Consider the following 27,553-nt stretch of genomic DNA (forward strand, 5'->3'; position numbering starts at 1 on the left):
GCGGGTTGCGCTCAGGAGGGCGGCGATGTCCCGCCCCGGCTGCGCCGCCATAGGCTGAGCTCGCCCCGCGTCCGGCCCCGCGCCCCGGGGCTGCCGCCGGAGTGGCGGAACGCGGCGTCACTTGCGCTGCCCCGGGGAAGGCGGGGAGCGGGGCCGGGCGGCGGGGAGGCGCCGCGCCGAGTGCCGGCTGGAGTTCGGCTACCGCCGGGAGGAGCCGGGCGTGCCGCCGCGGTAAGTCCGTGCCCCCGCGCCGCGCTCGGTCCCCTCGGGGCGGCCCGGCCCGGCGCTTCCCTCCACCGTGGCCGCTCTGCGGGGCGGGTGCCGGGGCCTCCCCCGGGGCAGGGCCCGTCGGCGGGCCCTGCGGTGCCGCAACAAGTGCGGGAGGCGGGGAGCGGCGCGGGGCCGCTGGGTCGCTCCGGGGGAGTTCGCTTCGGGAATCGCGTTACCGCTGCGCGGGGAGGGTGGGGGGTTTGGGCGGCCATGGGCAGCGCGGGGCTGTGTGCGCGCCACGCTGCTGCTGGAGCGCACTCTTCGCCGCGGTGCGAGGCTGCTCTGCTTTTCCCCGTTCGGTTACGGCGAAGGTGTGGCTGGGAAACTTGAAATGCAGCTCCTTCTGAACTTTCCCAAGGCGTGCTGTGACGCTGCCGGTGCACCTCGCTCCGTGCTCGTGCTCAGCCGAGCTGGGAACGAGCGCTGACGGGCAGGACGGCGCCTCGGGCTTCTGTGACCGCGCTCCCGGTGCGGGGCGTTGGTTGTTTGCTGCTGCGGGCAGCCGCTATTAAGTACGTCTGAGCTTCGTTTAAGTCTTTTTAATTACGTGATGTCGTAGGCTTGTGTTGGTCTCTGTGTGCGAAGTGGAAATGTCACGGATCAGCTTTGGGGCGTGTTTGATGGTCTCCGGATGCGCATTCGTGTTTGTAAACGCATCAGATCTCTCGCTCAGCAGAGAACCAGCTCTGAGCTGGGCCTCCGTTAAACAAACGGTGTCAATTACTGATTTGTGTGCATCTGCAAACCATTGTCTTCCTTTTGGCTCCACGAAGCTTTGCTCTAAGCTTCAATTCCGCTGCAGATCAGGGAGCTTAGGGGGAACATCAGATGGCCGTTCACTTGGGAGCAAACCCAGCAGTGCCATATGCTGCCACGACTTCGTTAAAATCCCTCCACATGGAAACAAGGTTTACAAGCACCTTTGGGAACCACAAAACAGATAGGGACCTTCTTGCATTGACTTCTAGAGTGAGGAATTCCCTCTTTCCTGAAAACAGACTCCAAATTCAGGAAATTGTAAGGATTGAATCATACAATCACAAGGTTGGAAAGGACCTATGAGATCATCTAGTTTAACCATCCTTCACTACTATTGCTACCACAAGCTACTAAACTATAGAAAAAAACATTGCATTGTGCTCAACTAGGGTGTTGGTTTGTTGGCTTTTTAAATTCTTTATTTTAAAGAAAAGTGTTATGCTTTTAAGTGCTTGTATTATTGAAATTCTAAAATCTTGGAATAAATGCCAACAAAATGCACAGGTTTTTAACAAGACTTTTCTGTAGTGGACTTCTAACTGTCCTGGCTTCTAACTCTAGTCTGTGACTTCAGCAAGAGTTAGTCCAGGGCCTTGGACTCAGGTCTATAATGGGCAAATCAATATTATTGCCTAAGGTAGGCTTACATCTTTCATTAACCAAATCGTCATTTAACATTAAGCTGCAGCTTAAGGATGGACTTTACAAGAGAAATGCCAGCAGCTTCCTGGGTGAAAAGTTCTGTTCTCTTGAGACGGTGAGGTTCGTTTAAAAATTAAGCCTATGAAAACCTATCACACACAATTGCATAAATGCTGGCTTTGATACCACAGGCTTTTGTGTATGTTGGGCATCTGCTCTCACAGGAGCCTTGGTTACCTCAATGAAACTTGGCATTGCCATGAGCCTTCACCTGTACTGCATGACCTGTGAGCCTCAAACTGGGTGTCTGTGAGCTTGTCTCACTGAAAGCAGCAGAGGTTTGTTGGCTTCCAGCTACAACTGTCTACTGTAAAACTCTGGGAAATATCCCCCACATTTTTTAAACCTCACTTTTTCCTATGCTTTTAAAAAATGGCTCGATGTAGCTGAAAGCAACTGTTAAGGAGATGTGGTACCGATGATGTCACTTTAAAAGTGAAGTGTGTAAGCATATGATATGTATTAGATATTGGATTAATATAAATTGGTGTCATAAATCAGCCCGATGCTGCTTGCTTAAAAAGCTGTGAGATATTATGGTCTGCGATGGGTAAGAAGGCAGCACTCACTTTGTGCTAAAATGCTCCCTGGTGTAAGAGGCGCCTGGTGACAGATCAGATGCAGCAGTGGCCTGTCTCTGGTATTGGAAAACTCTCAGTTGGTTTGGTCTGCAGAAGCGATTTAACATGGCACCATCAAGTCTTGTGGTTCTTAATTGTTTTATTAGGTCAGTGGTGGCTGCTGAGGAATAGTGAGCACAGTTGCAGATGAAAATTCTTTTAAATATCATGGATAATGTACTTGCTACACTGCAGTGTCCACAAAGCAGTAAAACCCCATAGAATTGTGGTGTGTGTTTTTTTTCTGTCCCCAATTCTACAGATCTGTGTACTTACATATGTTTAATTCTGAACATCCAAGTATTTCTTTTGGAATTAGTGGGCCTGTTCTTAGGCTTAGCGCTAAGCCTGCATGTAAACGTTTTCAGGGTCAGGATTTATATTCACAAAGTTCATAGGCTAAACCCGTCATGTGTTTTCATAGTGACTGTGCTCTCTTTTGCATGAGACAGTACAAGTGGTTGGTGGCATCTGGCTTGGCACCGAGGGATGCTGCCTGCTCAGTGGGTGCAGGTGGGGCTGTACCAAGATGCTCTGCAGTGCTGCAAGCAGCTGCTGCATCCATCAGGTGATTGTGGCAAAGGCTTGCCTTGATGTCTGCCCCTTTTGTTCTCTCAGCTCTTTGTTTTAATCAGCCCATCCCTGGCAGTACTCGAGGCCAGGTTGGATGGGGTCCTGGGCAGCCTGAGCTGGTGGGAAGCAACCCTGCCCATGGCAGCAGGTTAGTACTTAATGAGCTTCGAGGTCTTTTCCAACCTATGCCATTCTATGATTACTGATAGTTTTTGGAATTCGTTTTTTAGAATTTGGGCTGAAAAGAGCAGGGTCTCAAGTTGAGTGTCTGTTAGCTGTGCATGAAATGCTGAAAACATGAGATTGCGTAAGTGTGCACTTTAGTCTTGTATGGAAACTGTTAGGGCACTGCCTGATTGAGAACTTGGAGGAGTGGTGTGGCCAGCCCTGGGATTACAGGTGTGAGCAATTCACTGTGGGTCCACCCCACCCTAACCTCATTTAAGGGCTGGCAGCAGGCAGGGAGCTCTCTCTACTTGGTGATCTCTTCCTTCTGAGAGTTTTCCAGTGAGCTCTTATCTTCAGAATGGGATAAGCTATTCCTTTCCTATTACTAGCTTGCAGTTAGTATTATTAGTTGGGTTATCCTAAAACTCCTCAGAGGCAATTACATATCTCTATTTCAATACAAGTCTAAAATAATCTGGAAAGGCAAGATTCTAAGTTACACTTTCCCATTCTGTGATTTTTCCCACCCAATTCACAGTAAGGTTTTTTTTTTTTTTTTTTTTTTTTAAATGGAAACTCAGCTTGGTATTTTCCATTTCCTTTTTGTGATGTTGTTCTGGATTCCCAGTGTTTTGTTAAGAATATCTAGATGATGTTGTTACAGCAAAGCAGACCAAATCAGTCAGTGAAGCAACTGTGAGGTTATAAATGTGTTGGATCAAGGAAAATACTTTTTAAAATCAGGGTTGTGAGGTAATGGTACAGATTGCCCAAAGAGTTGGTGGGTGGCTTGTCCCTAGAGACATTCAGGGTCAGGCTGGATGGGACTCTTAGCATCTGTTTGAGCTGTAGGTTTTCCTGCTCGTTGCAGAGGGGCTGGACTAGATGATCTTCAAAGGTTCCTTCCAATTTAAATAATTCTGCAATCCTTTGAATGTTATATTCTAAGTTAATGTTTGCCTGCTGGTCTGTGGAAAGGTGGAGTTGCTTTGCTTTGTGTTGAGTGGTGGGTGTTGCATTTGTCTGGCAGTTTTCCCTTCATTCTGCAGTAAGAAGTGTCTTCACATTTCCTTGTAGGTTCTCTAGCGCTTAACTTCTGTTCAGTGGAGTGAATACACAGAATGGTTAGGAAGAACTGTTGCTTTTAGAGCAAAAATCAGTCTGACTGAGGAATATATCCAATGCATGTATAGATGCTATTTTAAAATGTTGTAAATAAGTTGCTCTAGATAATGAAGAATATGGAAATAACCTTATTTGTCCTTGCTGCAGTGTTGCTTGGAACAGAGCACAGTTGGGGGTGATGTACATTAAGGGAGCATACAGTCTCATGTGAGCAGAGAGCAGGGAACTGTGGCTGAAGAATGGGGTTTTTGGATGGCATTGACTGTAGTGGTGTAGTGCTGTCACATTGGTCAGCACACTGTGGAAAATAGGTAGCCAGATCCCGCTTCTGCTGTGGGACATTCTGTAAGGGAGAATGATTTTTGCAGTGTGCTGCCCCCATTGCAGCCCCTGGGGATAACATTACAGTCTTGTGTTTTCATGATTATCTCCCCAAGAGCTTGCACAAGCCAGCAGAGCCCATTGGGATGCTGTTGTCAGTCACTTATGGGCTGGTGCTCTGGGGTGAGCACAGGTACCTACAGTAATTGTATGGTATCCAGATAAGCCAGCTTGTTCTGCTATGGGAATTTTGTTCTGTAAGGCCCAGCACATGGTGAGCTATTCTGATACACAAGCAAGACTTCAAAACCCTAATGTGTCATGAGTTTTCTGGCAGACATTCTAGGGGAGAGGTGTGTGGAGATTGGCTGGTATAAATGAGCCTTCTTAGTGCATTTAGTTTGTTACAGTGTGAGTGTGCTTCTGTCTGGGTACCTTGTTTTACTACCACAGAAATGAGCTGCGTCAGCAGATGTTCTCTGTCTGTGTAATAGACCTATACTGAGTTTTTGCTGGCATAGCGATGTCATCAGGATTGTTCCCCTGACATTGCCACCTGCTACATATGCAAAACCAAAGCAAAACTAAGAATCCCCCCCCAGCTCTTAGGATGACTGCATCCCAATTCCAGCATAGGTAGCTTCTCATATGGTCTGTGTTTATGGATTTAATTTGACCTGCTTCTACTCTTCTGGAGGCTCCAAGTTATGTGGGGGGGGGGAAGGGGGGGGAAGGGGGGGGAAGGAACAACTATCAGCTGTACTAACTCATTTAGGGGATGTCTTGTTGCTGCTTCGCTTATCAATGGTCCATTCTTTAATGCTGATGTGGACCCGTACGGCACATCAGCATTTTCCCTAGTTGTAGTTCTTTTGTCGAGTTTTAAGTTTGTAACCAGACTGAAGTAACTATAAGTAAAAGCTGATGCATCACCAGACCACGTAGATCCTAATTTCTTCCAGAGGCTTTTTGGTCTTTTTAAGAGTTTGCTGCAAATTCCCTTACATTCATACAGCTTTAATCATATACTTCACCCAGTGTGAAGCTGCCCCTGTTTTTAATTGAAAGAAGGTTTGGTTGTTGTTGTTGTTTAAAGCTTTTAAACACTTTTTAAATGATGCATCTTTGAGAGCAGGTTGACTGGGACTGCCTGCTGTGCAGCCTGTTTCCTGTGCTTTTTACTTGTTTGTTCTAGGGGAGATCTCTCAGCCTTTTGGGTGAGTAAATGAAGCTTACCTGACATGCAGATCCTAATAAATCAATAAAATAGTTCTGCTTCTGTGCTAGATCCTGCTTTTATGCTAACTAAAAATGAGAGTAAGTCCATTGCAGGACTATTTTACAAGTAGTCCATTACTGAGCTGTCATTGCTTCTTCAAATTAAGATGGAAACCTTAAAAATCACAAGGTGTCCTGCCTTACAGCAAAGGAGTATGAAATGCTCTTTGTTCAGCACTGCTTTCAGAATTGCCTTTTGCTTCTGAACTATTCTAATGCCTAAAATGCTAAAAATGAAGCTATTCTCAAGGTTACCTGGGGCTAAACATGCAGATATGTTTGTGTGCTTATGGATCTGTTGTGTATTGAATCTGAATGCCGTACAAAGATGTTTGTTGGATCTTCACATGAGCATGATAAAACTTTGTAAGAATTTAGAGACAACCAAACAAATGTTTCCTTTTCAAATCACCTATTAAAATTCCACTTAGTCTGGCAGATAACCGCTGTGCAGTACCTGTTACCTGCTGGATGGCTCAGCATGTCTGCTCTGTGCTGATACATCATATCCTGCAGCTTGTGCTGTGTGTCTGTCCAGTTGGAAGTGAGGAGCTGAATTAGGCATCGCTGTCTGTAAAGCAGTAAGCTCTCATGGTATATTCTAACAGCGTGGGCATGGTTCAGTATAAATAATACTTGCATTTGTAGCTGTGGGGAGTTTTCCCCCTCTGAAAACCATTTTGACTGATAGCTGCTGACTTACCTATTGACTGTGGTTCTTCTGCCTTCTTCAGGGAAAATTAACTTTCCAGTTGTTGTGGTTTAACTCAGCAGGTGGCTCAGCACCTCATAGTTGTTTACTTATTCCCCCCACTTCCCAATGGGATGAGGGAATTTGAAAGAGCAAAATAGAACTCATGGGTTGAGATAAAACTATTTACCAAGATAGTCACAACTATTAGCCTTTTTTTTGTGGGTGTGTGCATATAGAACAAGTGATTCTCAAGCTATTATTCACCCTGACCAATGCCCAGTTCACCCCCTGAGCGGCAGAAGAGGGCCAAATGAAAGGCTACCCCCTTCAGAACTTCTTCCACATGACATCATATGGCATGGAATGTCTCTGGCCAGTGTAAGTCAGCTTTCATTGTTCTGTTTCCTCCCAGCTCCTTGGGCCTTTTGCTGTGAATGACCTTGGCTTAGTCCAACACTGCTTAGCAGCAGCTATAAGCATCACTGTGTTATCAACATTGGTTTTCTTCTAGAACCAGAACATGGCATCACAGCAGATGCTCTGAAGAAAACAATTCTGTCCCAGATGAAACTAAAACACCAGTAAACCAAAAGTGAAGATAAATGAGTAGCAGTAAAAAGGAGAATCAACAGCCCAGAGTGTCTGTGCTCTTGACCTGAACTGTCTTGTCATGTAAGCAGAAAAAGAGAATCTATGGGAAAATTAACACAAAAGTGAGTGGTAATGCAGAATTCCAGATTACTGGAGTGTGAAATGAAACTGTTACAGTTCTTTCTTCAGCAGTAAGAGATGTGTGCCATGCTAGTACAGAAATGCCATAGAAGTGTAATATTTTCCTAAATAATATTTTGAGAAGTTTGGGAAGCTGTGAAGCCAGGAAATGTTCATCGCTAGATGTCATGACATTATGAAGTGGGGGATGTTTGATGAAGAGCTTTTGGATACAGTTTGACATGTTATTTCCTATAAATTATTACAACAATACAGATCTCACAACAGCTCCCATTTGTCTTTAAAGAACAATCTCAAGTGTAGTGAAGGCAACTTGCTTTGCAGAGCTGCAGTGCAGTTAGGGTGCAGTAATGACAAGATGCTGTTGTTTCAAAGAGGGAAGTTCTGAGCTGGGATATTGACTCAGAGTAGAAGAGGTGTTTTGCTCTAGTAGGTGAAGTAACATACTATAAAACCTGCTACATTTTAAGGCTAAATGAGATGGGAAGAGGGAGAGGCTTCCCTACAATGTGCTAATAGGTGTTAGGAATAGCTGCTCCCTTATATTATATATGCAGATTTTTAGATGATGCATCACATTCTGAATAATACTCAGTCATCCCTAGAATTTGATTGTACAATTTAATGCACATCTGGGACTCCATGAGGTCCTTTTGTGGGCACAATCATTCTTCTGTCTGGTTCTGCTTACAGGAAAGTCACTGAATTCAGCCTCGTTATGTAATTATAGCAAGGCACCCATCATAGGATCCCTTTGCTAGGGCTGAATTGCTGCTGGTACAAATCTCATTAGCATTCTACTCTTATCAAAATTTTATATATAGTAAGTTTCTACGTATTTATGTATAGACATTTGTTAATAAAACAAAGATAGTGAATGAAATTATAATTGGTAAAGGGACTCAACAGAAATCTGATCCAGACTATTTTTTTTTACCAACTTAAGTGCTTATTTCCACTGCAGCTTTGCTTTTACTTCTAGTTGTGGAGTAACTTTATTCCTCTGGTGCTGTCAGCAGTTATACTGGTGAGGAGCTTCAAAGATGTGTTCTTTAACTAGATGATCTGTATAAATATTAGCAACACTGATTGTAGAAAATGTCATTAACCAGTTTTATTGGGGGAGGAGGTTCACATAAATCTCCGCAACAAAAGTTTGGAAAACAGTAAATTAGTGATGGGAAAAGTAATAAACTTTTTATGAGGTAACATAGGAATTATTCTCTTCATTTTCCATCTGATGCATTGGTGCATATAAAAAGACATTGGTTTGCTTTTGTTAGGAAAATATGTTATATGATGCTGTAGCCCAGACATTAAGATCTGTCTTTAAAAAAAACAAAACAAAACAAAACTTTGTAGTCTGACTTAAAGTAAACCTGTTTTTCAGATTTGAAATAAAATTGAAGCAACAACAAAAATGGTGAATAACAGATTGTTTCATGAGAAGCAGTGGATATTGGTCACAGTGGCTCAATGACCAGATGGAGACCAGTGACAAGTGGTGTCCCTCAGGGCTCAGTACTGGGACAGGTGCTCTTCAGCATCTTCATTAGTGACACTGACAGTGGGATCACGTAAAACCTCAGTGAGGTTGTGGATGGCACCAAGCTGTGTGGTATGGTCAGCGCATCAGAGGGATGGGGTGCCATTCAGAGACACCTAGACAGGCTGACTATTGGGTCCAGGAGAACCTCATGAGGTTCAACAAATTCAAGTGCAGCATCTTGCACCCGGGTCATACAAACCCTTGCTATCAGTACTTGCTGGGGGACGAAAGGATAGAGCACAGTCCTGCTGAAAATTACTTTGGAGTATGGATGGATGACAAGCTGGGCATAAGCCAAGAATGTGCCCTCGCAGCCCAGAAAGCCAACTGAATCCTGGGCTGCATTCAAAGCAGCATGGCAAGCAGAGCAAGGAAGGTGATCCTGCCCCTCTGCTCTGCACTGGTGAGGCCTCACCTGGAGTACTGCATGCAGATGTGGAGTCTTCAGTGCAGGAGAGACATGGAGCTGTTGGAGTGCATCCAGACGAGGGCCACAAAAATGATCCAAGGGATGGTAGAAGTTTCCTACAAGGACAGGCTGAGAGAGCTGGGGCTGTTCAGCCTGGAGAAGAGAAGGCTCTAAGGTGACCTGAGAGTGGCCTTCTGGTATATAAAGAGGGACTGTAAGAAAGAAGAGGACAGACTCTGCTAAACAGTCTGTTGTGGTAGAACAAGGGGTATGGTTTCAAAGTAAAAGATGGGAGATATGGATTAGGTGTAAGAAAGAAGTTCTTTTATGATCAGTGTGATGAGGCACTGGCACAGGTTGCCCTGAGAGGTGATGGATGCCCTATCCCTGGAAGCACTCAAGGCCAGGCTGCACAAGGCTCTGAGCACCTGATCTAGTTGTAGTGTCCCTGTTCATTGCAGGGATTGGACCAGCTGACGTTTAAAGATCCCTTCCAATTCAGTATGGTTCTGTGATCCTGTGAGAATGAAATATTAAAATTTAAATGTATTTAAATATTTATTTATGAAATTGTATTTAAGTACATTGATAAAACTCTTTAGTGGAAAAGTGCTCTGCTTTAACATGAATTGGAGAGGATTAGGATTTAATAAAGTGAAATACTGTTTGTGTTTGAGGGGAAAACTATTTTTTCCCCAAGGTTTTGATTTTTTAAAACTACCATCTTTCTTTCCAGATGTTCTAGAATACATTATTCATTGTTTTAAAACAACTCTAATCTTTAATACGATTATCTGTGAACTTCCTTTGTGTACTGAGGGATTTTTCAGATTATCAAATCATGCTGTGTGCAAATCCTACTCTTCTTGGTACGTACTTTTAAGTCTCCATTACATTCACTAGGCAGTGCCCCAAATAAAGTTGACTAATGTAAATTATTGATGATTATTGTATTCACACTGGGAGGTGAAATTGAGTCTCCTGTCTTGATTCACAGTTCACTTGCAATACTGAGTAATGAGAGCAGGTACACTAGGGCACCAGAGCATCCAAATTGATTTGCAGTGTAAATATAGACAAGTCATTTATGAGTATAAGGAATTCCAGAGAGAAAACAGTTGGAGCTGAAGTTGTCATTTGTTTTTGAAGAATATGGTCAGTATATTTTTCATAATAACCATACACTAAAGTGAGAATAACTATTGCAGCACTTGTGCAGTGTGGTGCTTCGTTATGCTGGGTCTTGTCATAATGCTTAATAAGTAAGGGGAGTCTCTTGCATCCCAGTTCTTCATATAAATTTTTCAAATCCCTGGGTGGAATTTGTTGGAGGGTGCAAACTATGCAGGCATGAGGGTTTTCTCTAGCTTGAAACTGTCAGAATCTGCTGTGCGTGGGGAAGAAGACAGACATTCAGATGGCCTCTTCTCCAGCAACATCTGTCCTCTACATCCTTCCTCCTTGTGAGCAGGAGTTCACATGCAAGGCATAGCAGCAGAAGCGAGCACGATAGGATGCACCTTTGAAGGACAAATCAGTATGGTGATAGCTGCCTTTGCTGGCAAAACCCTGAGTAAGCAGGTGGGCTTGGCGCTGTGCCCATAGGTGAATGTGTTCCAAGCCCTTGGTTCTGCCCGCAGTCTTGAGAAACGTTGCTGTGAGGGCTTTAGCTGCCCTCTGTTGCTTCACCTTGGATGCTGAGAGAAAGAAATGCCCTTTGGTAGTTAGGACCAAGGGTATGCATGGCTTTAAAAAAAAAATAAATCAATTTAGGTAGTATCAGTTGCATTTAGAAATGTCTCAGTTTCTTTTGTGTGTGCTGAGTGGTAGGAGAGATGGCATTCTGTGTCTGTATTTGGCACTCAGGGCAGTGGGAAGGTTGGGGCAGGACCTGTCCTTTGTGCAGCTTCATTCTTGTTCCTTGGCCTCCCTCCACACTAATTCCCTGGCTCTTCTTTGTGGCATTCCTTTATGGTCCCCCCTCAGGCACCGAAGCCAGAGCAAGTGATAAAAAGCAGTTGGACACCCAGCTGTTGCTGGAGAGGAGAGCAGAGAAATAGCAGATGGAAGTACATACTGCTCTCCCCAATGCCCACAGCTGTTCCCTGTGCCTTTCAATGTAGTGGCTGTCTCCAGAAGGCCTTTGAAGAATCACTGAGGTGGAAGGGACCTCTAGAGGTGCCCAGTCCTACTCGAGCAGGGACACCCAGAGCAGGGTATCCAGCTGGCTTTGGGAGATCTCCAGGGAGGAGACTTCACAGCCTCTGGGCACCCAGTGCCAGTGCTCCATCACCTCCATGACAGAGAAGTGCTTTCTGATGTTCAGAGGGAAATTCCTGTGTGTTCCTTGCTCACAGTAATGGTACTAGGCATATCTGAGAAGAGCCTGGCTCCTGCCCCTTAGCACCCTCCCTTCAGGTATTCAGACACTGATGAGATCTCTCTGAGCCATCACTTCTCCGTTCTAAACTGTCTCAACTGATGTGATTGCTAAGCAGCTTTCCATTGTATTCAGAAACTCATGTCTTGAAAGTCCCTAGTGTATGGAAAAAGGGAAACATCATTTTTTTTTTTTTTTTTTTTTTTTTTTTTAAGAACAGGCAAATGGGAGAACTGGGAATCTACAGGATGTTGAACTTCATGTCTGTGCCTGGGAAAGTAATAGAATAGATCCTCCTGGAAACTATGTTATGAAGGTGCGTGCAAGACAAGGATGTGGTCTGAGACAGTCAGCACAGCTTTACCAAGGGCAGATAATGCCTGACAAATACTGTGACCTTCTGTGATGAAGTGACAGCATCACTGCAGACAAAGGAAGCACAGCTGATGTCATCTACCTGGACTTCTGTAAAACCTTTGATGTGGTCCCACAATCCCACACCACATCCTTTTATCTAAATTGGAGAGATATCAAGGGTTGACTGCTCAGAGAGTGAAGAACTGGATGGATGGTTGCAGCCAAAGGGTTGTGGTCAATGGCTCTGTGTCCAGGTGGAGGTCATCAATGAGTGGTGTTCCCCAAGGGACCAGTCCTGGGACTAGTGCGTTTCAGCATCTTTATCAGTGATCTGGATAGCAGAATTGAGTGTACCCTCAGCAAGTTTGCTTGATAGGTGTCTCTTGTACTGGAAGGCCCAGGACTGGACCCAGCACTCCAGGTCTGGCCTCGTGAGTTCTGGCAAGAGGGCAAGGATCACCTCTAGGCCAACCTTCCACAAGTCTGACAGAAAAAGTGGAAAGACACGTGAGAGCAGTGCTTGCTTGCTGAGGTGAGTTGCCTGATGACAGAACTCACCACTTCTGGCTTTGATTATTGCTGCAAATCTGCCATGCATACCCAGCGAGCTCACCCTGTACCTTTACTGCTGTTTTGTGCTGCTGAGGTTTATGGTGCCCCTGAGGCTACTCCTGGATGTCAGGAAGAAAATCAGAGAAATACTGCCAGCGTATTTTTTATTGCTAACGCAGAAGTTTAGCTGAGTACAGACAGTGATATTCTTAATTTTCCAGGCTGTTGCTATCTTATTCTCTAGCTGTCTCTAGACATCCTCACCATTTTATGTTTCGCCTCTAATGGCATGAGCCAGGATGTCATAATATCCAAAATCAAATGTACCAGAAAATATAATAAATTAGAGTTGAGCTAGCAGAGTAATTGAAGAATAAACTGAATTTTAAACAACACAAGATTGCGTTATGAACTGATTGCTATGCACAAAATGCACTGAAGGAGTGTTACTTCATGTAGATTTACTATTGATGGCAGCATTTCCTAGATTGCTACTAGTAATAAAGAAATGAAAATGGTTTGAACTTTTGAGTTAGTACCACAAAATAATGTTGCAGTGAAGGAGGAGTACCATTCTAGTTATACTGCAAAGTAATTCTGGAATAAAAATTTTCTCAGTGTTTTATTTAAGAGGTTTCTGTGACTTTAACAGTCCTGATGCGTATTAGGCTACAAAGTGAAGGAAGGTTTTGTGTGGAAAGAACTAAATTTGTCCTCAATATACTTGGACATGTAGGACCATGTACTTTTTTTTTAATAAGAAATTGCATATAAAATGTACCTGAGGGACCTTCTGAAACTGAGTTTAGGGACGCAGAACCACCAAAGTTGGAAAAGACATCCAAGATCATTGAGCTCAACTATCCATCTACCACCAATATTTCCCTACTAAACCATGTCCCTTAGCACCGCATCTAAATGCTTCTCAAACACCTCCAAGGATGGTGACTCCACCACCTCCCTGGGCAGCCCATTCCAGTGCCTGAGCACTCTTTCAGAGAATAAATTTTTCCTAATATCCAACCTCCCCGGCACAACTTGAGGTGGTTGGTTCCCTCTCATCCTATCACTTGTTACACAGGAGAAGCGGCTGACCCCCACAGCACCACAACCTCCCCTTGCAGTAGTGCTCACAGAGATATTGGGAGACTGTCACGTTAATCTGAGGTGGCATGAGAAGTTCTGGTTTTGCAAGCTAGCAGGCACCTTGGCTGAGATGTTGTAGCTGAGCATGTGTGCTTCTCCTGGTCTCTTGAAATCTGAAATGAGGTAATGCTGGTGAAGGCCACCCTGAGGCTGTTCTTACAGCTCCAAGTTACAGGCAAGCCTGGGAAATGCAAATAGCTGCTACCAGCTATTTGCTAAAAGATAACAAATGATTCAGCTGAAGAATGTCAATGGGCTGCCCAGCACTCTTCTATACAGAAGAATTGGTGTCACGTTAGGTTGCTTGTGTGCAGAGAAAACCTGAAAAACATTTTGGACCATGCTTTATTTTCCATTCGTCCTTGTTTTAAGAATATAAAAGAAACTTTATGTAGAGATGAGATTTTTGGCAGCAGTAGTTCTGCCCTCAAGTCAAGACTCTGTCACTTAATAAATTATGTTCTGCAGCAAAATACCAGCTATTGTGCATTTCAGTGGTAGAAATCAAATGTGAGCCTTCTTTGGTGGCAGAGGGCAAGAAGTAAGTGCTTTGATTTGTGTTTAAGTCAGAAGTTTAGAGTTTAAAAGTTAAAGCTGTATTTAAGCATGAAATTCTTAGAATCATAGCATGGTTTGGGTTGGAAGGAACCTCGAGGATCATCAAGTTCCAGCCCCCCCTAGCACAGGCAGGGTTGCCAGCTGCTAGATCAAGTGCTAGGTCAGGTACTAGATCAAGTTGCCCAGGGCTCTACCCAGCCTTGCCTTAAACACCTCCAGGGATGGGGCATCCATAACCTCTGGGGCAGCCTGTTTCAGCACCTCACCACTCTCTCAGTAAAAAAATTCCCCCAACATCCAATCTAAATCTCCCTTCCTTTAGTTTAAAACCATTCCCCCTTGTCCTGTAGCTATTTACCCCTGTAAAAAGTTGATTTCCCTCATGTTTATAAACTGCCTTTAGATATTGGAAGGCCTCAGTGAGGTCTCCCCACAGCCTTCTCTTTTTCAGGCTGAACAAGCCCAGTTCCTTCAGAAAATTGTATTGTTTATGCTCATTATTCTTGTAAAATTTAAATAAGGTTGACTATCAGGAATGATAATAAAATACATTTTACTTGTAAGCTAATTTTTTTAAAATAGCAAAAAAATAGCTCTTCTGAGTTAAATAGGTGAATATATATGGTGAGCTTTATTGTTCTGACACTTATCTAAAGAGCTGTAAAACTCTTAAGTTACTTTTCTGTGCCACAACCTGATGGAAGCAGAAACTAATCCAGGAGAAACAGTTATTTCCACTGTGTAAGACTTATTTTGCCTGTGTGAGATGTAAAATTAACTTCTTTATGTATTTTGATAACTTAAAAACTTACCTTCTTGCATCCATCCTTCATTTCCATAGAAATGTGTTCAGAGATCACCAGGAGGCAAGAGCGAGGACTTTAGTGGTTGACTTCCCCTCCACACTGCCTGTTGAGATAGTAAGCAAAAGTTCCACAGCTCCAGCACTTAAAATCTGTGTGGCAGAAAGCTTGGGGGAAATAGGTATCCTTTAATTTGTTTAAAAATTAAAAAAAAAACTTGATCAGTACAGGAATTTCTATAGATGGGTTTTGAGGATGTTCAGGATCTGTAGTTATATTTCTGCTTTTTTTCAATTGTAAGTTTTGATAATCTAAGAATCAGAGCTCTCCTGTACTGGTAAGGACTACCTTTTCATTTTTCTCCATCCCACAGCCCAGTTGACTTTTGATAGCTTATACTAACCACATGGCTCTTTGAGACTTTTCCAGTGGAATATGACATTTTATGGTTAAGCCTTCCACTAGCACTGTTCTAATATTTATTACCTAGTTTACTTGGCGTGGTGAAATCTGTGTGCCATGACAGCTTACTCCAGGTGAGACTGCTTAAGAAACTGTGAGTGCAGTTGTTGGTGAGGAACGTAATCAATCTAGCACAGTTAAGGTTGGAAAAGATCACGTAGTCCGATCGTTGACCCATTACCACCATGCCCACCAAACAAAGTTCTATAAAGGAGCTTTGAAGCATCATTTTCTTCCAAAATTCCTTAGCAGCATGGAAGAAAGGAGGCAATTCTGATCAAGTTTATTGCAGTAGTAAATGGTGGGAACAAGTCAGCAATATTGTGCAGTCCAGATCATTTTGGAAGCTGCAGGCTGTTGAATCATGTATTACAATTTAAGCGATATATTTTCTCCAGTGTTTAGAAGCAGAAAATCTAAACCATTTTTACAGGCTGAATAAATACATCCTGAAAGCATGCAGGAGTCATCAGAATTAACCACTGGAAAACAGCTCCATGTTCAGGTAAGGTAATGTGCCTGCCAGTCCTCAGAGTAAGGACGAAAGAGTGAGGGAGCACTGAAGTTAAGCACAGTGGGCACAGGCAGCCTGCAGCTTTGGTGGGAGCACTTTTAGAGTTAGCACTCGTAAACAAGAACAAACAACTTTTAAGGCATGGATCTTTTGGAAAGAGTCCAGCGGAGGGCCACAAAGATGGTGATGGGCCTGGAGCATCTCTCCTATGAGGAAAGGCTGAGTGAACTGGGTCTGTTCAGCCTTGAGAAAAGAAGACTGAGAGGGGACCTGATCCAGGCCTATAAATATCTAAGGTGTGGGGGGCAGAATGGCGAGGCCAAACTCTTTTCAGTGGTGAGTGGAGACAGGACAAGGGGAAACGGCCGGAAACTGGAGCATAGGAAGTTCCGCACAAACATGCGCAAGAACTTCTTTACAGTGAGGTGACGGAGCACTGGAACAGGCTGCCCAGGGAGGTGGTGGAGTCTCCTTCTCTGGAGATGTTCAAGACCTGCCTGGATGCCTACCTGTGCTACCTGGTGTAGGGAACCTGCTTTGGCAGGGGGGTTGGACTCGATGATCTCTGGAGGTCCCTTCCAACCCCTACGATTCTGTGAAACTGGGAAGACTTAGAAAAGAGTCAGAAAAATGAATAGAAGTCTGCCTTACAGTGTTTATTTAAGAATCCTCTTTTCCTCCTCTAATTAGTAAATAAACCATGGTGTGTAGTAGTAATGGAAGGATTCACACTTCAAAGAGCTGTTTAGGGGCACTTGGGACCGGCAGCAAATGTGTCTGGATTGGCCTGACCATGGTCTGCTGCAGCTTGAGCAAATATCGTAACTCTGAAAAATGAGAAACTCTCAGGAGCAATTAACACAAATAGCTAATACCAAATAGTAAAGATCTCTGTTAGTTGAAGAGTTATAGAAATGTATATTTAATGTGTGCAAGCAAATTCATTGCTTCAGTTTGATATATCGCACACCCATACTGCTGGGATCAGCACTTAATGGTATAATTTGTATTATGAGGCACTCTTCCTGTGGCACATGGACAGAGAGCCAGTGCCACGTGTGTGTCATCCCAGGGACAGGTGGGACTGGTGATTTCGGGCTGCTTTACAAGGCAGCTGCTTACATATATCCTTGCATACCAGGGCTGCTGGAAGGTCAGGCCCCTGCAGCTTGTTCTGTGGTGTGCTGCAAGTGAAGGCTGTTAGTCTGTGGATCCACTGAATCTCTAGTGTCTGTTTTTCTTGTTAAAATCATATATGCTGCAAAACAGGTATGAGTGTCTGCTTTCCCTGCATCCATTGCATAGGGAGATGGACACCTTATAAATTCAGTTGTTACTATTTTGTATTCAATTGGGTAGACTTTGATGGTTATAAAGAAACAGCATAGAGTCATTTTGAGTTTTTTAAGTGCTAGCAGGAATACAGATTCAGTATATCTAAAAAAAAAATAAAAATTAAAAAAAAAGAGAGAAAAGAGGAAGGCTTTCATGTATTTTGTTACATTATTTTCCTAGCTTGATAAAAGCTGCTCCTCTTCACCTTTAATAAAGGATGTAGCAGCCAAAGGGAAGCTTTCCCACGTGAAGAAAAGATTGAGGACTGCAAAACGAGTTTACAGGATCTTCAACAGAAATACTTCTTGGGGCTTATAGAGGAACCCGTTGTATGAAAGTGAGAGAACCGCAGGTATAAACCAAATCCCTGCATTAGGCAATATTTTGTTTGAAGTGGCGTGCCAGTATTTTTTTTTTCCTCTCTTCTGTGCTCTTGAAGAGAGCTAGTGCTGTTGGTTTCAGACCAAAAACAACTCTATGTTGGTATTTCCTCTTCATTCAGGGTGAGATGTGCCACAAACGAATATCTTTGGGTCAGCTCATTATTTCCATACATAAACTGAGGAAAAACAGACCATTAAAAGAGTTCATAAAGGTTAGGACCTTCACTTTTGCTAGTGACTTTGTGCTTCTTAGGTAAAGGCATTAAATAGATGGAATACATTGTGGGTCTGTCTTGCGTCTTGTGTTGTTTCCTCACGCTTACAAAGTTAGAATGTAATGAGTTCAAAACATTTTTCCTCATAATTATGCATAATGTAGAGCAGTACAATTGCTCAGCTAAGTAAACAGGAACTTTTTCAATTATGAGGTGCTATTACCTTTGTGTGTTCTTGTCATTTATGAAATCAGTGGGTGGTTAATTAAATTGCTCCTTTGGACTCTTCTAAAGGCTGTGCATTAATTATATTTTGGTGATGGTGTGCAAATTTCTCAACTTTTTAATGAGGGTAAAAGTTGTTTACTTCTTTGTTAGGAAATAAGGTTGAGATTAGTACAGCATTTTGTTTTCTAATGAAATATTGTTAGATATTCATTGGGACATCACATGCTGTGATCATGTGACGTGCTTGCTTGAAATCAAATCTGAATTTCCCTGATTGCAACACGTGGCAAAATGTACAGAATCTGTGAGATGAGCTCCATGTTGATGGAGGAAGTTCATGCTCACAGAAAGGACGTGCTGACCTAAACAGCACCACCCCAAATCCAACCCCTGTGTCTGAGAGCGCTGTCCAAACGCTCCCTGAGCTCCAGCACCTCAAGGCCGTGCCCACAGCCCTGGGCAGCTGCTCCATGCCCACCGCCCTCTGGCGCAGACCCTTTCCCTCACCCCCAGCCGCCCTCCCCTGACGCAGCTCCATGCCGTTCCCTGTCGCTGTCACACAGAGCAGAGCTCAGCGCTGCCCTCCGCTCCCTGTGAGGAGCTGCAGCCGCCATCAGGCCTCCCCTCAGCCTGCCCTGCTCTGGGCTGAGCACAACAGGGGCCTCAGCTGCTCCTCATATCTTTTCCCCATTTCCCCATCCTGCACTGGTTTTGTTGGAGTTTCTTTTGTCTTTTTGGTATTTTTCTTCAGTTAGTGACGCTTGCGTGCTAAAGAAAGCCCCATGTAGGTGCAGTGTAGGTGTGCTAACAAATGTTTTTCCCAGATTAGTTTATATTGGTTCCTCTGATGAAACAGTGATTGCTGTCAAATGCTCAAAACCAGACAAAGCCCCCTTAGCCCGGTGCTGGTACCAGTGAGGCCATCATTTAAGTGCCATTGTCATTAACAGATATGAAAAGCATCTGTAGCACTCCCCGGGTCTTTGAAACACAGCTGCAGGTTTTACCTCACTGAAGGGAGGGAATGGCCCTCACTTCTGATCTGTTCCACTGGGTGCTGACTTCTTTAGCAATAAACCCATTCTTCTATTTTGTGCTCTTTATCCAACCTCATTGGTTTTGAACCATATCGAGTCAAAAAATGCCAAGAAAAACACTTTTGCTACTTTTTCAGATGTTGATTTGGTGAGCAGTTAGGCTTTCTCAAGCAGAGGAAGGCGTGAATCTGCCTGAAGCATCCACTGAGATCTAAACTGGACCCTTCTCATTTGGAGCCCACCTTTCTGCTGTGTATTTTTATCTAGTGTGTAGGTCCAGAGCTTTTTCTCCACATGGCAGAGCTATATAAATGCAAAGAGAGGACAGTTTCTCGAGGGATGTGACACATTTTGGTGGCAGCTGACTCTGGCATTTGCAAATGGCATTTGCATTATGTCCAGTGAAAGTGGATAGTAACGTTTAGGTATTCGGTTTGGAAATGGGAATACTGAAGCCCAGTATGCTGGGCTTTATAAAAGTAGTGGAATGCAGTAGTTTGTGTGAGTCTGCAAGTTTTTCATACACCTAGTGTTCAGAAAGGTTACAAATGAATAACTTGGAAAGAGAAACAAATTTCTTTCTGAAAGAACGATTTCAAGATGTGCACCTTCTGCACCATGTACCCCTCTAGTATCGAGGTACTGAATTTTAAGGCTGCACTAACTTGAGAATTTTTCAGAAATTATGCACAGCTTTGGGAATGCTTTCAATTTTTTGTTCTTAATATAATTTTCCTGAGGAGGAGGAGATAGGAAAATAATGGTGTATAATCTGATATTGGCTTTTTCTTTTTGTTGGAAAGGCTGTGACTGTAGTAGGATTTGCATAAGGTTTGCAGCACATGGCAGCAAGACAGAGAGCTGGGATGTCCTGGGTGTGCTGTAAAGCTGCTCTGCAGTACGCACGGAGTTATTGTAACTATTTCTGTATGACACCCGCTCGTGCTCCCCAGGCATGCTTAAAAAATGAAAGTGCTAGATCCGGTAGACCTGCTTCATTATGCATTCAGGAGAGATTGCTGACGACATTTTAGCCCGCAGTTAATGTTAATGTTAGGTTTTGTGTTTGAAAAGGACGCAGCGTAAGAGCGGCAGTGTTCCCCGAGCCCCAGCTACCCACGTGAGATTGGAAATCAGATGAATTTACTGCTGTAAGTAAAGCAAACCCTGTGGGATGCTGCAGCGGCTACAGAAGGGGCTGGCCTTAATTGCCTGGTTTTAATTGCCTGCTGGTGAATTAATTTGGTTGTGTACAGCAGCACGCCGACAAGCTTTTTCCTTCAACTTCTCTGCTGTCATGTGATAGACACCTCCTCCTCTGTGAGAACAGTAACGTGTTCGCCCTGCCCTGCGTGCTGGGCTGCCTCCTCTCCTCCTCTCAATCTGGGAATGAAAGGGTAAGAAGCAGCAAAGAGGCAAGGGGCTGCTGCGGGCGTTGGGGATGGGTGTCTGGTGCCAGCTGCCCAGAGGCTCACAAGGAGTTGGAGCTGGGTGATGAGGGCTCTGCTCAGAGAGATGCTCTTCTCCAGAGCTGCAGGCTGGACCCTCTGGCAGAACTGCAAACATGAAATTCAGGAAATTCCTTAATTCAGCCTGTTTTGAGTGGGTAGGTGATTCTGACCTGAAGCATGAAGAGGCTTAAATTAGATGGGTTGTGCTTTCTGTTTCTTTTTTTTTTTTTTTTTAAATGTTTCTCTTTCTGAGAGTATTTCCTTAATTATATTGTTTTCTGATATATTGAATTAGGTTGATGTTTTGTAAAATGATTTGCAAGCATGTGCATGAATCATTTTCTAGAAATATTTGAGAATTTCAGCTCTGCTCATTTGTAAAATCCATATTTAAAAATGCATTTCATGAATTACAAGAGATTTCTGACATCTTTTTAGTGAGAAAGACATAGAAGTGAAATAAAATGAAATGTTTGTGTGGAGGTTAGCAGAGGTCAGTGTGTGTTCTGGCTGAAATTAAAACAAGTTCGTCTCTCACAGCTGTTTGTATTGTTTGCAAATGCATTAGATGGATACTGAGAGCGTGGCTGGGAAATAAGCTTTTAAATGTGAAAGCTCTTTGGTCTCCTAGGATACGTGTGTAGTAAGAGTTGTACTGTTAACCATAACATTTTCCCATAGACATGATAGAGACCCTGTTAAAATTGTACCTGGCCTTCATGACCACTTTGAAAAGAAGGTTCCTGATTTCATTGTGCATGCGTGTAGTGCGTGCATGCTTTGAGAAATGGGTACTCAGGTAAAGACTTTTTTCAAAGGAAAAGGAGCGAGATTTTAAAAATAAAATAAGAAATGAAAGATCACTCATGCTTCTGTTTTCTTTTTGTTAATCCTGTTTGCTTTTCAGAATGCTTTGATAGGAAAAACAGAAGTCAAGAGCTATCACATGTGTAGGTATTTTGAAGTAATTGCATGTAATGCTTTCTAGTGGAACTGCTTTTCTCAGGCAAATAATTCCTGTTTCACTGTTTTTCTGGGAGTTGGGGAGGGTAAGGAGACAGAAACCAGAGAGCAAGTGAGGTGCCAGCTCTGGCTGTTGGGAGGTTTTCTGGTTTAAGATTTGAAACTGTTGGAGATGTCCAGCAGTTTTGTCAAGGTCTTATATTTTCGTTGCATGCTTTGACCCTGCTGGCATCCCAGCAGGCGTGCCCTTCTCCAAATCCAGTATTAAAAATAAATAAATCCATCTTCTATAGCCTATGGGAAAGTTGCAGTGATTTATTTTCACTTAACTGGTGAAAAATGCAAGACTCTCTGTGAACCCTTTTAGGTTCAGATTTACTTCCACTTATTTCTAATAGTAAGCGTTCGCTGAAGCTTTAAGCAGCAGAATGTGATCCAAAAACAAAATAAGGATCAATTCAGATTTAAACTTAGTGAAAATCTCATGTTCAGTTAAACTGGTTTGTGAGGACAAATTGTAGATCTCAGTTCACGTATTTCTGGTTCCAAAGTTCATGAAGGGAAACATACGCAAATTATTTCCCTTAGCCAAAGTGTGCTTTGTTATTGCAGTAAGTTTCTGGGGTAACTTCTAGGTTCTGTGAAGGATTTTGCCATTTTTGTCTTAAAATTGTTCAGCTGGGATGTCCTCTTCAGTGCTGTTTCCTCAGATGTTTTTCTTCACAGCAGCCTCCATTCAATATACCAAGGCAGACTAATTGCCTGGGAACTTGTTTCTCTCTTATTCCATAGGATTAATAAGAGGCAGTGTTGTTTGCAGCAGTTAACTGCTTTTACATTAAGATGTCTCCTTTGAATGAAAATCCCATTGTGTTCTTGACTGTATTTCTGGTTTTCAGGTTGCACACAGAATGAAGGCTTCTAATTATCCTGTAGCCAAGCTTTTGGTTCTTTAGATTATAATTTGAATGATTAACTTTTTAACTCTTCCAGCCAGTGAAAATGAAGGCTGTTATTAATTTTAATATTAAACAGCTATTTACAGAAATGTAAACTTTTTTTTCATGATCCATCAGTGAGTCTATGTGAAAGCTATTAACTGTAGAGCAGACTGGTGGGTTATTTGTTCTGTGGGAGATTTTTGTTTGTTTTGATGGTTTTCTTGCATGAATTTCCTTGCACTCCTCTTATTACAAGCATAATGCAGAAGAGATCTGTCTAAGGATAGAGTGCTAACTGACTTTCTAGCTATTCTGTTTGGTGATTTCCAAGTGAAGGTAACATGGGTGTAGCCTTTCTGGCTTCCTGGACTGTTCCTGTAGGACCGTAAGCTGTCCTGAATCTGGTACCAGGTTGGAGGAATTTCTCACAAGATCTGAAATCTGAACTAGAATTTTGAGGGTCAACTTGTTACTAATGCCCTACTTTGTATGTTATTCTGCTCATGGAAGCACAGAAATTTGGAAGTTTGCTATTTCCCAGAATAATGGAATCACACAGGTTGGAAAAGACCCACGAGATCACCAAGTCCAACCATCAGCCTTACCTACTGAGCCTATTACTATACCATGTCCCTTAGTACCACAATTACACATTTCATAAATACTTCCAGGGATGGTGACCGCTCCGCTGCCCTGGACAACCTGTTCCAATACTTGGGAGTATTTCTGAATTCACCATCACATTAAGCCACCCTGGTGCTATTAACACATCTGCTACCATTGCTGCTGCTGCTGTACTGAGAAGCAGGGCTGGGTGGCATGTGGCATTTCTAGATCTCATCATCCGGACGCACGGGACTGCTCCCTTTTCATGGCAAGAGCTTGATTTCTGCCATGTGGATATTGGTCTTTATCTCACAAAGACCAATAGTTCTCATTTGGGTTTGTGTAATTCACAGTACAGAATTAGGTTTGTTAAGGCTTCTTGGATGGTGTAGCAATTCAAAAAAAGGAGTTGTGAATTTAAAAAAACGTTTTGTGTAAGTATCTGGCATAAAACATGTGAAAACATTTAGCATGAGTTGGGAGTAACAAAGAATTATGGAAATACATGAGAGTTTGAATTTTTATTTCCTTGAGTCTAACCTAACTTGTTGAGAAGTGCTGGGCTTGAAAAATGAGTGCTGTGGTTATGGAATGCAAAGTGGGCAGGTACTCCCGAGGCTGGATCACTCGTCTCTTAAAGACCTTTTTCCAAAAGCAATGGTAATGAATTAATATCCCCCAAAGTAAGACTGGTATGCTAACAGCTGGTTCTTAAGGCTTGAATACATAGAATAAATGAGGAAGTGAAAACTGTATCAACCTCCACAGAATCTCAAATGCGAAGTTTTAGCATGCTGAGATTGGGCAGTGGCAGGAGGAGGAGGCTGGCTCCTGCCCAAGGTGACATGCTTCTGTCAGCCTCTTGCTGGAGCCATTTTGACCACAGTCAGAAAACCAGTGCCTGAAGTCAGGCTTTGGAGTGCCTTCTTTCCCCGCTGTCTTCCCAAAGTGTGATGAACCAGAAATTCCTATTGAAGTAAGTGCCTTCTGTATGTCCTGCAAGTTAACGGTTAAGTATCTGAGAACTTAGGTATATTTTTCTTTCATAATTCCAGGCCTTCTTTTTTTAATGACTTAGCCATTGTTTGGTGGACAAGCAATTGGAAACCTCTCCTTCTGGGTAGCCTTCCCTTCATTGCTTTTACAATGAGTGCCCTGGTCTGAGCACTTCTTTTCTGGGTGACTTTCTTCTAGTTTATTTCTTTGTGTATCTAAATACCTAATTTCTATAAATGACTTCCAGTTTGCATAGATGCCACCTATTGTTTGTCTCTAATGTCACTTTTTCCTTTGATTTTATTATAGTTTGCACTACTCAGAAGGCAGTGATTTTGATATGTCTGCTTTTATTTAAGAATCTTTTTTTTTTTTCCTGTTTAATGAGCCTAGAAAGAAAGTAAGCAGTTCAGCACTAGCTCCTCCATGTCATTCCTGTAAAGAGGAAATAGAAGATTGTTGTCAAATATTTAGCCCATCACTCATAGCACAACTGTTGGATTGCTGTAGGATGCTAACACTGTGCATCCTTGCTAATGTGTCCCCTTGAGTCTTGAAGGACTGTTTTCCAACAGTTCTCCTACTGAGGCAGGTTCTTTCCAAGAACGCTGTAACAGGGAAGGTGCTGCAGCAGCCAAACTGTACCTCAGGCACGGTCATGAAAGCACTGTTATAAAAGCCTCTCTATTTGATCGGTGCTGAAAACTGGTTTGTACACATATATGTGTGTAATATACATGTGTGTGCATTTGTATGTAGTCAGCCAAGCTAATAGGGAAAGGAACTGAAATAAACAGCTTACAAATAGTTGGGAAATAGAGAAATTCTTTAGGAAAAAATGTGGATTTCTGGTTTAGGGTTCTTTGTTTGGGTTTTTTTTGGCTGCTTGTTTTCTCATTCTGTAAATGCTATCCCTGTTTATCTTTGTTGCTGTGGAATTACAGGAACTGAAGCAGAGATGCATGCTTTTAGTTTGACTAAAAAACAAGCGTAGTGTTTGTTGTCTTTGCTTGCCTGTTCTTTGTCGCGTTTATTTGTATAACCAGACTCAACTTCACAGGTCAGCTCAGCATCCAGTCCCCTCTCTGAAACCTGTCTGAAGGCCTTGGATCAAGTTCTAGCCTAATGTGTATGCAAAGAGCCATTTAAATACAAAATATTTAAATGTTGTTTAAGATCAGAACTGAGACTACAAGTTCTATATCTAACATGCTGTTGTTATGTAAATCCTGATTATGCACAGAGCCAGTTATTTGCAGTGTCTGGGTGCAGAGTGCATGTATCTGAGGTATGATACACGCATGTCTAGAGAGCTGAAACAGAAGGTCCCAGTTGGAGGCTTTTATTTTCTGACTGATGTTCTGTAAAACACGGGAATGTTTTGAATAAATATTGCAGAGCATGAGAGTAAGTCCTGCAACAAATCTGGGTCAGACCACTGGGACTGAAGATACCTTCTTTGCTCAGATCCATAGGTGCAGGTGTCCTCAGCAGAGCTAAACCCACAGGCAGTCATCGCCTTAAGTATCTGAGAGTCCAACAACCAGTCTTATTGGTGACTTATTCAAGTGATATCTGGTCCATGGCATCCTCAGCTTCACCGTGGCACACCAAAGCACAGCACTGCTCTTAGGGATAGGTGATGGCTCTCAGGGACAAGTGGGGATGGTTTTTAGGTGAAGCAGGTTCTCTGTTGGCAGTACTCATTACAACAAAGCAGCAAGTCTCCTGGCTGATTGTGCCTGTCTGGGAAGCTCGAGTTGAACGCTGCTTTGAATATTTTGGCTGTGACATCAGAAGGTTGCTTTTTTCCTTCTATTTTGAAGAGCTGCTCCATCCTTATGCGGTGATGTTTTGTTACAAGGGAGCATGCGTGGAGGCTGGAGGCCAGGCAGACTGGTCTGGGTGATGCTGTGGCTCAGGCAATTATGCTGGATGAGCCTTTCTGTCCAGAATACCCTCTGCACTTTCTCATAGACCTGCTGTGGGACCTACCCCACCATGCTCTTTTAGCCCCTTCCCCTCTTTGCTTGTATGATGACTGCCATGATCTAAGTATTTGTACTTTCACTGGACAACTTTCTTCTAGTTTATTTTTGTGTGTATGTGAATACCTTATACTTGTTCAGTAGGGAGGACCTTCATTTTTTAAATATTTGGCTGAGGAGAAGACTGACGTAGTAGAACTGTAGTTTAATAGTATTAAATAGTTTAGTTTGCAGAATAATTCTCCATTTATCACAGGGGCTGTAGCTGGCAAGGGGCACCAGCTGTGGCATGTCACACATGATGAAGAACGGAAGTGATGGGGCTGGTGTCTCTCTGAAAATAGTTCGTTCACCAGTGTAATCACCCCAACAGCTTTTATCCCTCTGTCCTCCCATGAACTCTTGGCTTGTCTTTTCCATGAAAGCCATTCTGAGAGCAATCGAAGAATGTTGCTGTCTCCTTGATATTTTCCCCATTCACACCCGTAGTGATTAGGGCTCATTATACAGATGAGCAGCAGGAAAGCAGGCACTGGGAATATCGCTCACCTCTTCCTTCTTTATTTTCCTTGAATTGCATCAGCTCCTTAAAATTCCTGTTAATCAAATCAAATGGTATCTGTGCACAGCCAGGAACCAGCTATGTTTAATCTAGTTAAGTGTTCTCTGTTCATCCGTGGAAGTCCTTGTTTCAGGGCAAAGAGCACAGGGGAGGGCTCTGCAGAAGGTTTAACATCTTGATCGACAGCTTTCTGCTGCTTTCATCTCTCCAACAGAAAGAGTAGCACATATGTCAGGGGCTGTAGGACAGATTGCATTGCAGAAAAGAACCATACTGTTGGAACAAATGCTTTACTCTTTCTTGGTTTTCTCCTCTGCCCCATAAGCGAGAAGAAAGTCTTCTGATTGACTACTTGCAATTAACTGTTAACTGTTGGGCTATTTCTGTCACTGCTACTGGATGTAAGAACCCACCTGTTACAGGAGCAGTAACCAAATACCGCTCTTGCTATGTTCTTTGCTCGGAAGGGAAATTTGCCTTGAGCTCTACTGCCAGGTAAGCGTGTATCATTTCCACCTTCATTTCACTTTGCTGCTTCTTGTTTATTTTTCACCATATCCCAAAATGGATGCGGGGTGTTGGGAGATCTGATGCGGGATCAGGCCTGCAGGTTGTGAACCCATGGCTGGTGCAAGACCTAGGAACCGAGAAGGATGAATTGCAGTGCCGTGGACAGCAGTGGCCAGCCCTGCCTGTAGAGGAAGGAATAAATTTGATACCTTTCTCCTTCCAAGGGCTTTCAGAGCCGTTTTCTGACTGTCAGATTGCACTCTCCTGTAGCTTGGTTTATGCCTTTCACTTCTTTCTTTTTTCAGCTCTCCTCTTGTTCGGTATGAATATTCAAAGTTTAATCCTTGTTTGTTTGTTTGTTTAATG

At 43.1% G+C, this 27,553-nt stretch overlaps 3 protein-coding genes across 9 annotated transcripts in view; 2 read left to right on the forward strand and 1 right to left on the reverse strand.

Moving 5' to 3' along the window:
* Window positions 1-12,748, reverse strand: part of LOC125688121 (proteasome maturation protein) — a 383,306-nt gene extending 370,558 nt beyond the window's left edge. The window contains exon 1 of the mRNA XM_048933736.1: window positions 12,745-12,748. Within this exon, the coding sequence (XP_048789693.1) occupies window positions 12,745-12,747 (3 nt within the window). The 5' untranslated portion in view covers window position 12,748. The remainder of the gene's footprint in view (window positions 1-12,744) is intronic.
* MTIF3 (mitochondrial translational initiation factor 3) overlaps window positions 1-27,553 on the forward strand; it is a 203,841-nt gene that overhangs the window by 106,725 nt on the left and 69,563 nt on the right. The window lies entirely within an intron of this gene.
* LNX2 (ligand of numb-protein X 2) overlaps window positions 111-27,553 on the forward strand; it is a 59,287-nt gene continuing 31,844 nt past the window's right edge. The window contains exons 1-2 of one of the 6 annotated variants that reach the window (XM_048933670.1): window positions 111-231; window positions 11,796-11,896. The gene's annotated coding sequence lies outside the window, so the exon portion shown is untranslated. The other 5 variants (XM_048933669.1, XM_048933672.1, XM_048933671.1 and 2 more) reach the window with 5 other exon arrangements.

Source organism: Lagopus muta, chromosome 1 (genome assembly GCF_023343835.1).
Source record: "Lagopus muta isolate bLagMut1 chromosome 1, bLagMut1 primary, whole genome shotgun sequence".
Classification (NCBI taxonomy): Eukaryota; Metazoa; Chordata; class Aves; order Galliformes; family Phasianidae; genus Lagopus; species Lagopus muta.